General features: G+C 45.1%; 2 protein-coding genes across 4 annotated transcripts in view; one reads left to right on the top strand and one right to left on the bottom strand.

Annotated features, from left to right (window-relative positions):
- The window catches only part of LOC103050389 (serotransferrin-2-like), a 30,459-nt gene extending 29,315 nt beyond the window's left edge, over positions 1 to 1,144 (bottom strand). Inside the window, exon 1 of the mRNA XM_088143801.1 lies at positions 96 to 1,144. Coding sequence (XP_087999927.1) covers positions 96 to 123 — 28 coding nt within the window. The 5' untranslated portion in view covers positions 124 to 1,144. The remainder of the gene's footprint in view (positions 1 to 95) is intronic.
- Positions 1,145 to 1,163: 19 nt separating this feature from the next.
- The window catches only part of PISD (phosphatidylserine decarboxylase), a 49,558-nt gene continuing 38,488 nt past the window's right edge, over positions 1,164 to 12,233 (top strand). Inside the window, exons 1-3 of one of the 3 annotated variants that reach the window (XM_088143806.1) lie at positions 1,164 to 1,364; positions 6,357 to 6,436; positions 10,146 to 10,321. In XM_088143806.1, coding sequence (XP_087999932.1) covers positions 1,315 to 1,364; positions 6,357 to 6,436; positions 10,146 to 10,321 — 306 coding nt within the window. In that variant the 5' untranslated portion in view covers positions 1,164 to 1,314. Of the gene's footprint in view, positions 1,365 to 6,356; positions 6,437 to 10,145; positions 10,322 to 12,233 lie in introns of those variants that run through there. The other 2 variants (XM_088143805.1, XM_015888768.3) reach the window with 2 other exon arrangements.

Consider the following 12,233-nt stretch of genomic DNA (forward strand, 5'->3'; position numbering starts at 1 on the left):
ACTTAGCTATTGTGTTAACATTGACTGATTATGTGCCATCAAGTTTTGACTCTTAGCAAATACATAGATTTCCTCCATGACGATCTGTCCCTAACCTGTTCTTTCATGTCTCCCAATGTCCATCCCCCTCGCTGCTGGTCATCCTCTCCTCCTCTTCCTCCCACCCTTCCCAGCATTAGAGCCTTTTCCAGAGAGCTGGCCTTCACGCAATGCGTCCGAAGTAGGATAATTTGGGCCTGGTCATTTGTGCCTCGAGGGAGAACTCCGGGCTGATTTGTTCAATGATCCATCCGTTTGTTTTCTTGGCTGTCCAGGGTGTTCTCAGGAGTCTTCTCCAACACCAAAGTTCAGAGGTGCCAACGCTCTTCCTCTCCTGCTTCTTCAAAGTCCAACTTTCGCTTCCATAGAGGGTCACAGGGAACCCCACGGCTTGCACGATTCTGATCTTTGTAGGTATGGACACGTCCCAGTATTCGAATATCCTTTCCGAGGCCTTCATGGCTGGTCTGCGGCGTATTTTTTTTACTGATGGTTCCTTTACTGACGACCCTAAAAGGTAGAAGCTCTCCACCCCTTCAAGATCTCCCTGGACAGCTCCAAGCGTTAATGCAGAGTTGCCGCCTCAATGCCGGACCACCGCTGGAGGACGGCGGCTTCTGCCTCTCTCAGCTGCCGCCCAGATAGGGCAGGAGCCGCAGAGGTCGCTCCGTCAGGGGCACCTGCTCCAGAGCCGCGGCGCCTCCTGCCCGCCGGAGCCCTCTCCCCCTCCTTTCCCGGTGGCAGCAACCCCTGAAATCGGCCCCCGCCAGAGTCCCATTTGCAGTGGGATCTCTCAGGGTGAAAAAGCACTAAAAACATGCCTTTAAAAAAATGGAAAAAAAATTAATTTATTGCAGGGTTATCTATGGGGCCATTTAGCACAGAGGCCTCTGATAGAGAACCATGTCATAAATAAATAATTGTATCATTCATTTCTCTCTCTCTCTCCCTCTCTCTGTTTACGGCGACGGGCAGGACGGGGGCATTTCCCACCGCGACCCCCTCAGGCGGGCGGGATCGCTTGCCGGGCCGCCCAGGCCTCCGGCTGAGGAAGATGGGCGTTGTGGTCCGGCGCCCGCGGCCGCCGGCGGAGGCTGAGCGGGGGGTGTGGCCCTCGCCGCGGCGGCCGCTCTTCGGCGCGGCCTACCTCACGGGGCGGGCGTGAGGAGGAGGAGGAGAAGGAGGAGGGAGCGCGGCCGCCTTCAGGCCCGCACTGTTGGCGGCGGCGGCGGCGGCGGCGGCGCGGGAGGACGCGGTCTCTTCAGCGGCAGCAAGATGGCGGCGGCGGCGGCGGCGAGGGCGGCCCGGCGGGTGGGCGGCAGCAGGTACCGGGAGGCAGCGGGCACAGCTCGGGGCACCGGCGTGGGGGAGGCCCGGCCCCCGCGGCGTTCCCGGGCGCCAGTCTGCGACCCCGGCCTCGCGGGGGCAGAGCCGGGCCTCGGGCTCCGTCCCCGGAGGGGCTGCTCCGAGGATGCAGAGGAGGCCCGTCCTCTTGCCCTTCCCTTCCCTTCCCGCACGCCGGGCTGACCTCGTTGGACTGCGGGGCCCTGCTCGCGCGGGGCCGGAGGGTGCTCGTCCCGGCGGGGGACCTGGGCCAGAGCCCCCCACGCCGGCCGGTCCCCCGCTCCGGGTGGGGCCCTGCCTTCCGAGCTCCCCCGTGAGGGACCGGCCCGAGAAGAGCGGAGGGCGGGCGCGGGATACTAGGAAGCCGTGTTTTTCAACCGTGGCCGCTTTCAGATGGGTGGACTTCAATTCCCAGAATTCCCCTGCCAGCACAGGTTGAAGTCCTGGGAGTTGAAGTCCACCCATCTGAAAGCGGCCACGGTTGAAAAACACGGCTTTAGATAAATCAATCCGGTTACCCGAGGCCTCAGAAGAATGGGGAGGGAACCCAGCTCGGTTTTTCTTGTAGGGGGTGGCAGGGATGAAAAAAGGCTCAGTGGCGTGGCGGCGGCCGCCCTCCTCACTTTTTTGCCGACCCCCCTGCCAAGGGGCGACTTTGTGCCCATGACAGCCTTGATCAGCAGGCCTGGAAATGTTGCCCGCTCGAGATTTGGCAGATGGCCCCTGGTCTGTTTGTTTCTTTACTTTGTGTACCTCCTGCCTTTCTCGCTCGTGGCAAAGGCAGATCGAAAACGTGGCTCGTGTTTTGCTGTGTGGAAGACGCGCCGCCGCATCTTAGAGCCCCTTTTTAACTAAATGTCTGGCTACTTGACCCCTTTCTACCTACAGGTGCTGTTAGTTGGCCAGGGTGACTCAGTTGCTCTAAATGAGGGCACATTCTGTTTTGGTGGTTTTTTAATTTTCTGTGCCTTCAAGTCAGTGTTGATTCCTGGCAACTGCCCGGACTAGTCCCTGCAGTTTTCTTGGCAAGTTTTTGGAAGTGGTTTGCCATTGCCTGCTTCCTCGGGCTGAGAGAAAGTGACTGGCCCAAGATCCCCCTGCTGGCTTTGTGCCCAAGGCAGGACTGGAACTCACGGCCTCCCGGTTTCCATATTGGTGCCTTAAGCACTACACCAAACTGGTTCTTATACCAATTTCTGATTTATTTTTATTTTATTCTGTGTGTTTTAAATTCTTACTTTGCCTTTAGTGGAACTCTGGCCAATTATCACAATAAGGTCTATTCTGTTCTATTTTGCCTTTCTGTTCAAGGCAGCTGATATTAAAAAAAAAAGTAAAACACTTTAAAATCAAAAGTCTTCGAAAGAGATGAGTTTTTCTAAATGTTCTAAATATCGGGCTGGGCCAAACGGGAGTTGAAAGAGAGCGATGAAGCAGAAGATTCCCTGCATGAGAAAGATGTGCTGCTGGGAGACTGGGATCTTCCGAACAGCATCTCCCGCAGGTCTTCCTGGCTGGACAGATTCATAGCAGGAGAAGTGGCCCCTCAGATGAGCAGGCTCTTCATCAATGAGGGCTTCAAAAATCAATGCCAGCACCTTAAGTGGTGTCTGGAAAGAAAGTGGCATGTGGGGCAGATCTTTCTGGATGGGTATCATACAAGCCCTATATCTTGCATGGGTTAGTAATCTAGTTGCTTCGTTGACATCAACCACAATTTCCGGACTCTTTTTCAAGATAGTCCCATATAGCGTGCATTGCATTGTGAAAAACTGTTGCCAAATCCAAGTGGTTCAGCCATGGCTACAGTTGACATGGGAGATGTAATTGTGCAAAAATACTCCTAGCTGCAACCAGCCCTGTAAATTTAGTGAAAGCTGAAAGTCAAGAAGTGTTCCTATGGGAAGCACTATTGTTTAGTAGAATGCAGTCTCATCCTAAATAGAGTTAATGAGCTCCTACCTCTGAGTCCAATTTTCCCCTGAACACCTCTCCCAAGTGGTTAAATTAAATTTAAATGCAGTTAAATCCAATTGCAGTTTGTCCTCCTTAATCCACCCATTTCTGAACTTAGACAACTTCAAGGATACGGATTACTTCCTTGGCATCAGATTGCAAGGAGCAGCAGAGTTGATATTATTTGCATACTGTTGGAATTCCATGCCAGAGCTTCAAATTACTTCCACCACTAGTTTCATGTGGTTGTTAAATAGTATGGAGGAGAGGTAGAACCTGCCAGATGGATATAAAAAGTCACCAAGAAGTCCAGGAGAACTGGTAGAGTTGGACTTTCATCCCTGATCCAGTCTCCAGTGCCATGATAGAAGTTCTGAAGAGATTTTTGAGAACACCTTTGGACTGGCAAGGAAGAGTACAATGAACAAGGTGGAAATAGTCTGAATTAGAGGAGCTGATGTATGGATCAGGTTTGATCTGCAATGCCCTGAGTGGTGTAGGATGACTGTAGTGTCGGAACAGTCTCTTGTGCAGAGCTACCTGGGAACTTTGTGCCTCTTTAAAGGCTTTCGTTTTGGCTGCATTCACACGACTAAGTCAAAATGTCTGCCACTAATGAGTGAATGCAGCCTGATCCAGCCCCTGTCGCAATCAATCATACTTCTTCAACCAAAATCTTAGGCTTCCTATGCAGAAACTAGAACATTGACCAGATTTATAGGCTTCTGTAGGTTTTAAGTGACCCCTCCGGGTTTGGAAGACGTGGAAAGACTTTGGTTAAAGGGACATGTGGGACATGAAGAAGAGGGTATTCATTAACCTGGCTTTCTGGTCTGACTATGAGCAAAAGGGCTGAAGTATCTTTATGGCCTAACTGCCTAGAGAGCCTTTGTGCCTCACCATCTGGACTGCTAAAGCCATTGAAGGCTATTTTATTCCAGCATATTATACTTAAACATTGTGATTCTGTTCTAATATTTTCTTGTTTGGTTTTGGGGGGGGTAATGTTCTGTTTAATGTGAACTAAGCTGCTTAGAGTGTCTTTTCTGTAGGAAGATGGGTATAATAAGTTACTATAATGTAGTGTGTTGATCTTTAGCTATCACGTTCCATTTGGCACTTCAGAGTGTAAGATGAGCTTCCTGGCTGGGGACAGGATCCGCTCTTGCTGACCAGAACATTCTGATCCTCCTCCTTTACAATGTCACATACAGACCCAACTAGTTTTCCTTTTTGGAAAAAATCTTCATTATAGTGCCTAAACTTCATTAACAGCTTAAATATATGTAGTTCTTTAAAATACTGTATGGCCCTCCTATCAGCTGTTCCATTTTATCAGCTTGATCACATATATATTATCTGTGGACCTAATGTGAGTTTTTCTCTGGAGCTGATCTGGGTGCCCAAGCTGTCCTCTACTGCCACATCCCCTCCCAGGTGAACAGAGCTGCCATGGTGGGGAGGGTCATCCATTGGAGCAGTAGAATTGGCTACCTTGCACTGTGAACTTCCAACGCCCCCAGTTGGTGTGGGGAGACGCCAGAAAGGAAAGTGATACACACCCCTGGCCATCTTTGCAAGGGAAATGGGAAAATCATCTATGTGAATATTTAACAGGGCTCAAAAGCCAAAGCTGATCAGGTTCATGCAATATGCTAAGTCATAAAGCAGAGTTTACCAACCACAGTGAAGGTGCTCATGCTTTTGAGTGCTGAGGGGAACTCAAACATTCCCAGTCTGGGCTGCTTTAAAGTGGATTCCTGCACTGAGCAAGGAATCAGACTCGGTGGCTCCTTCCGACACTAGGAGTTGATCACGTTATGGCTTAGGTGATTGCGCAGACCAAGTATAAGGGTAAGAAGGGGGGCAAGGAGGAAGCCTCCACAGTAGATGCCTTAGGGTTAAAATCAGCTCTTCAGCTGTTGCCTGCCCTTCATGTGGTCCTTGGATCGATAGGTTGGACTGCTTCATGAGAAGCATTTTTAGCTGACAAAATTTGGATTCCCAGCTTTGTTTGGGGGCTACATATACCATACCGGGCAGCCCTAGGCTGTTGAGGTATGTGATTGGATGGAGAAAAGTTATGGCAGCTACTCGTTTATATAGGCCAGTGACAGATAGGCTGATGTTTTTAGATATAAAACAATAGTCTCTTGTGTTTGGATTACAGAGAAGGAGATTTGCTGTTTGAAAAAGATACTGCAACTTTCTTGAGAGCCAGCATGGTGTAGTGGCTAACTAATTCGGTTAGGAACAGGGAGATCCCTGTTGTTGTTGATTGAATGTATTCGCCGCCTGACTCCCAGCAACTCTGGGAGGTTTACAAAGTTCAAGTCCCCCCCTCGGCCACAGAAGGTCCCTGGGTGACTTTGGGCCAGTCACACTCTCAGCCCAATCCACCTCACAGAGTGGTGGTTATAAGAACATAGGAGGAGGGAATGCTGTGTTTGCTGCCTTGAGCTCCTGAATGAAAGGTTTGATATACTTCTAATAAATGAATGCATATGATTCCATTGTTCAGAAATATCTTTAAAAACTTGAATCTAATCCAAGTATGCAAGTGTAATGCAATATGCATTTAAAAATATTACTATGTCTGGGTCTGTCACCCCTAAAATAGACTGTAATCTCAGAAAATATTTGAAAGGGCAAAATTACACATCAAATGTTTCAGGTGTAATTAGATTTGGGCCATGGTTTTAAATTCACTTTGGTGTAGTAATGATGAATGGAAAGTTTATATGTCCTTGAAATATTCTGCTCCCATTGGCTCTTTCATCTTTTCACCAACTTCCCATTTTAGGCAACAATTTTCCTACTATGATGAAATAAGTCAGAATATAACCAACTGAAGTTGGAATTTAGGAGACATGGATGGTTATAACTTTAGATAACTTAAACTTCAAACTTTAGATTGAGTTTATATTGATCTAGAGAGCATAGGTACAGTCAGTATTACATCAATATTTTGAGCATGTGTAATTCGATGTATATCCCATCTGTTTTTCTATTAACAGAATTGTCTGGTGGCATGAAAACCTACCTACGAAGAAGAGATTATTTTGGAAGCAGCCAGTTTCCCCATCCTTCTTTGCTGGTAAGAACCCTTATAGCTTTTGTTTTAATCTGTATTTGGAACACATGGAGGATTCAGAGATCATAGCAAACTCAAGCGAAAAAAGAAAACCATGAAGTGAAAAAGAAGCTAAAAGCCAAACTTCACACTGTGAAATCCTTGCATACTTGAGTAAGATGGCGTCAGGGACAGTGCTTTTAATGTTAGAAAGCTCTGATATGATAGGCTTTAAAACAATGTTGGATTCATATTGTGCAAAACCGTGCTTTGTTGAATCGTGGTTTGTTGAATAAAGAACAGTGCTAACCTCCAGTTGCCATCCCATAATCTAGCTGGCTCAGTCTCATGAAAAGGCAAATGAGGTGAGATTTCAGATCTCCTATTTCAGATTATCTTAACATCATAATCAAACAAGCTGATAAAGGAGGGGCAGTCACTATCTTGAATAAGGAGGATTATGTCAGGGAAGCCAAGAAGCAACTCTCCAACACCACATTCTACCAACTTATTTCTCACAACAACATATTAGAGAGAACTACACAATCTGACAAAAGAATTTCCTGAAGACATATAAGTAGACCTTGCTTACTGACTGCCTCATGCAGTGAGTGTTCAAAGTTACGAAGGTGCTGAAAAAATAACTTTGCAAAGATCTCTTTAGACAGTCTCTCCTGTGCTGGCCCATTTTTTTTCCTTCTCCCCCCTGTCAGAGTGGAGGATTGGAGAGGAAGGGATTACAAGAGAGTAAGCAGGCACAGCAGCCTTCTTACTTTCTTGTAATATTTTCCTCTCCATTGAATGTAAATACAAACATTAATTCCCTTCTTGCTAATTATCCCACTGCTGGGGTGATTCCAAAGGTGAGGGGGTGGGGAAAAGGAAAGCACAGTTGCTGTCAAGTGATTTTCCACTTAGCGCCCGAGTTGCCAGTCCTAATTGTGGTTGCTAAACTAGGATTACTTGTACAGGACCGTATCTACATCGAAATACCCCAGGAGCTTCAACTAGGCATCTTCTACCTACTTTCCAAAATACAGGCCTTCTTATTGTCTCAAGCATTAGAACTATCACCACTGGAATACAGTATCAGGTTTCATGGACTTCTCAGACCTTATGCCAATAACATTCCCAGCTATAGAAGACATCCTAAGAAATGTCTCCTTAGGCAATTTTCCTAACTCCATCATTTTAGCCACCATGGATTTTGAGGCAATATATACCAACATTCCCCACAAACATGGACTTCAAGGCATCATCCACTGGAGTGGGCAGCCCAGACAGGAAGGAAAGGAGGGAGGGAGGGAAGGAGGGAGGGAGGGAGGGAGGGAGGGAGGAAGGAAGGAAGGAAGGAAGGAAGGAAGGAAGGAAGGAAGGAAGGAAGGAAGGAAGGAAGGAAGGAAGGAAGATAATCACTGATGCCAAAATAGCATGTCTTGCCACCAGACTGTGTGATTGTGTATTCACCCATAACTACTTCACCTTTGGCAATTACGTGTACCTGCAAATATGTGGCATGGCCATGGGCAAACACGTGGCTCCTCAGTATGCCCACATTTTTAAGGCTGATTTTCTTAATTCTTACCCCCTGAAGCTCCTCCTTGACTTGAGATTCATTGATTACATTTTCATCATCTGTACCCATGGAAATGAATAATCAAATTCCATAATGATTTCAACAACTTCCACCACAACATCTATATGCTCCCAGCTTTCACACACCACCAAATCTATCATCGGTAGCCAAGCTCTATGCTACAATCACATTTGTTCTGACCCACTTGACAGAGATGCTCAACTTATGGAATTAAAGCAGGCATTCAGGAAACTAAACTACCCATCCAGTGAAATCTGTAGACGAATCCCTGGAGCCCAATCAATTCCCAGGGAGGACCTATTAAAACAAATCAAAAGGTTTCAGACAATCTTAGAAGGCCTCAACAAACACAATGGGTTTTTAACACATTACAATTTTTAATTGATCGTTTACTTGTAATCAGTCTTACATGTAACCTGATTCTGTAAAACCATCCTATCTTCCCTGTCCTTCCCCCCCTTCCCCCAATATAAATCCTACACCAGTCTAGTCATTCCACGCATCTGATAAAGTAAGCTGTATCTCAAGAAATGCCTTTTTAATAAAAAATGTTACTCAGAAAAGAGGCTACCAGACTACCAATTTTTGCCACCATAGACTAACATGGCTGTCCTGCTAGACTATCTCAGTGACAAAGTGATGGGATATTTGTTAGGTTTGTATTTCATCTTCTCTCAAGATATAAGGCAGTTTACTGGGAATCTGCCTCTCTGTGAGGGAGCTGGACTATGAAACAGTGACTGTCTCAAAATCACGCAGGGAGCTCCAGCGGCCCGGGTCCAGCTCCTTAACCACTACATTGTGTTTTGTTACCAGTGCAGAGATTGGCCAATCAATGAGATTGAGTTTCTCTTCAGTTCAGTCAGTGCATCCCAACTATGATCTGTGCTGCCAGAGCAAGTTCACGTTCAACTGTATGTCGGTCCCCAAATTCCAAAATGATATCAGAAGCAGTTCCAGGAAAAGGATTCCATATCGGGCATATCTTCCTGTCCAGCAGGGGGCAGCAGGACCATAAAAGATTATTCTGAAACCTTAATGAGAGAGAGGTCATAGCAATGTCTCTCCTTTGCAAAGAGCAGAAGGTAGATTAAGTTTTTTTGCTAGATATTTGGACAGTCTGCCATGAATGAGCAAGGACTGGTAATTCCCACAGTAGCCAAATTACACAAAAATATATTAAAGTGCCAAGATCCTCTGACACCATAAAGACTAACACATTTTTTAGAGAACAATCCTAGTCTTGACTAGAATTGGCGAGGACTGGGTTTGGTTCAGTTCTACCTTCACATATGACAATGGGCCTCTTGTTAGCTCTCAGCCCACCCTACTTCACAGGATTGTTATTGTTGGGAAAAAGTGAGACAGCAGTTAGCAGAACATTCATGCACAGACACATAGCCATTCCACTGTTCCCTCTTGGGGGGGTAATAACCTGTCCCATCAACCATGACTTTCTTGGCCTTCCCCTTCCCTTTGACCCTCTCTCTCATATATTTGTATGGAGATTCTATCTTAATTCCTTCTCTCTAAATGACCAAACTACTTGTGTGTACCTCTTTCATACTGGTCACTGCTTTTGTATTCAGTCCACATTCATTAATTTGCCATTCATTAATTTTAAATAAAAACCTAAGTAACCAAATTTCATGAGATGTTGGTGTTCCCACCTTAAATCTTGCTAGATCTGGTAACCTCCTGAGATTTGAGAGATTAAAAAAAAAAAAAAATTGATGCCCCACACCAGGGACCATGTTCACTAGTTTTGAACCATGTTCAGTAGACTATCATGGTTCTCAGACATGAAAAAGGGTATACTAATAAATCTAAGCTGGATGCAAAATAGATCCCTGATTACTGTTAACTCTTGCTGAGTGCTCTGGTTTGCCAATAGTTTAGCATTTATGTGTGGTTTTTCTGAAGTGCCTTACATCTGACAGATTTTGAGTCACAAGCCAATTTATCTAGCTAGCAAGCCACAAACCTGTATGGCAGCAAGCCAGTCTTTTTCTCCCTTTGGATACAAGTTTTGTCTTTGTGCAGCCTGTCGTCTCAGGTTCTTTGGCCTGGGCCACCAGCTGGGCTCCAACATCTTGCCTGCTTTGATTTCTAAACGGTAGATCCCTTTTGTTCCAGGGCAGCGACTCCTGCACACTGGACCTCTGAATGTCGTGCCACGCATCCGTCCGCTGCATCTTTTGGTGGCTACAGGCACTGGATATTTGGGATACAAGCAATATGAGAAGCACAAGGAGAAGAGTCTTGAAAAGTTGGGTGTGGAGGTGGCCCCCAAAATTGCAAGTGATTGGGAAGTAAGTTGTTAACCATTCTGTAACTTGCTCTTAAATGCCACATTAAAAAAAAAAAATCTTCCAGGGAAATATAAGAAGAAACAAGTATTGTGATGCGTTGACTAAAATGTTGAATTTGGGAAGTGAGAATTCATCTTAAAATCTCTGCTTATCTTCTAGTATTTCTTCTGTTCAGCCAATTAGAGCTATGCTTCCACTGCTGATCTGGATCAAAACTGTTATGTGTGTCCCAGCAGTTTAAATTATATTTATAGGAAAGTATTTAACATTCCCAGATGTCAGCATCTTGCTGGTAGAGGTGAGGTGAGGCTACATAATCTTACAATTGTCTTTTAGTTATACGAACACTAAAAAACAATGCGAATGAAAAAAATCTCAGTGTTACATCTGTGTGATTTAGCCTTTATAGTGGGGAAGATATCTAAATCCCTTGGCCTTTTTTCTGATTTTCTGGTAGTGCCAGGTGGATGGATTTGTCTATTCCTGGTTTGTGTCAGTTTTCTTAAGTTCATTTATCCCATTCCTGTATTAATAATCGTTTTTGAAAAAAATGAATCATGTATGTTACTTTAAAACAATTTTCATAAAAATGTTCGCATCATACTTTTTAACCTAAAACATGCAATGTATACATTTTAACATCAAATTTGATTTTAATATTTTAATTCAGAGAAATGTGAAATCTAAAGAATAATTGCATTTTAATTCACATGTTAGAATGGAGATCATGAAACTTTATTGAAAACGCAGACTGAACAAAATTCTTGAGCGTTGTTAAATGTAAGTGAGAGCTAATGGACTAAGTAGTAGATGGTTTTTTAATTTTTTGTTTTGAATCACTGTTCCATTAAGAGTATTTCTAATCAGCCTTTGTAGTGGTGAAAGTTAATTCTAAAAGGTCTTATCCTGTTGGCAAACAGTTCCCGTGCAATATTGGCTACATGTGTTAATTCATTTCTGAGAAGGAAACAGTTTGTTTGGACTGCCTTACATGGTGTGGCTCTATTCCTGTGTCTTCTTGTGATGGTGAATGGCCAGTAACTGGATCTTCTTGTGTTCTGTGGGGAAAGGGATTCATGTTCCATTAACTCGCGAGAGGTGAGCAAGTGGCTCGGATTGCCGCATTCGGGCAGGAGGCACGACCCGAGGCATTCTGGAGCACTTCTGCTGCCCCCGGCTGAGTCCGAGGGTTTCAGATCAGGAGGAAGCTGCAGCCTTTCTCCCAGAGAAGCCCTGTTTTTGTTGCGTGGATTTACACAAGGAAGACTTGAGTGAAGAATGGGCTTGTGGTATATAAAGTTGAGGCCAGAGAGCCTTTTTGGCTTTTAGTCCAGGTTTTTGGAGAGCTGCTACATTTTTTAAACTCTTCTCCACCCTTGGTGTTGGTTTTTTTCTCTTTGATGGATAAAATATCTCCCCTCCTTTGGAGGAACAGTAAACAACTGAGTGTCTATGTGAAACATGGACATGGGTTTTTTATATATACTGTATATATTTTATTGTGGTTAGACGTGTTTCACTATGTCCTGTGCAAAGGCAGGATGCAAATTCTCTCCTTAATTAAGAGGTTTTATATCCATTAGCTCACTGCCTGTTGTGATAACATAGTTTTAAAGCAATAAAAATCAAGATAAAAAGACAGTACATCATTGGGGAATTTATTTCCCCAAAGCAGTGCATCTGATTACCTGAATAAGCAGGTATGTGAGTTGAGTGCCTTTGAATCTCTGGTGGATAATCCCGGTCTAATGGCCGCCTTGACTCAGGCCCTTTTTTCCAGCTTTGTCTGGTTTCCCAAAGGTCAGAAGAGGGGCCACAGGAATCCATGCTTTAGTGACCTCCCCCCGCAACCCCAGTTGGATTATATGATGTATTGTTTGTAAGACTGCCTTGAAGAAAAGTGGAAACTCAG

The sequence above is a fragment of the Python bivittatus genome, unplaced genomic scaffold, assembly GCF_059951505.1.
Source record: "Python bivittatus isolate LINGU-HERP-01145 unplaced genomic scaffold, Pbiv_v1 ctg000390_np1212, whole genome shotgun sequence".
Taxonomy (NCBI): domain Eukaryota; kingdom Metazoa; phylum Chordata; class Lepidosauria; order Squamata; family Pythonidae; genus Python; species Python bivittatus.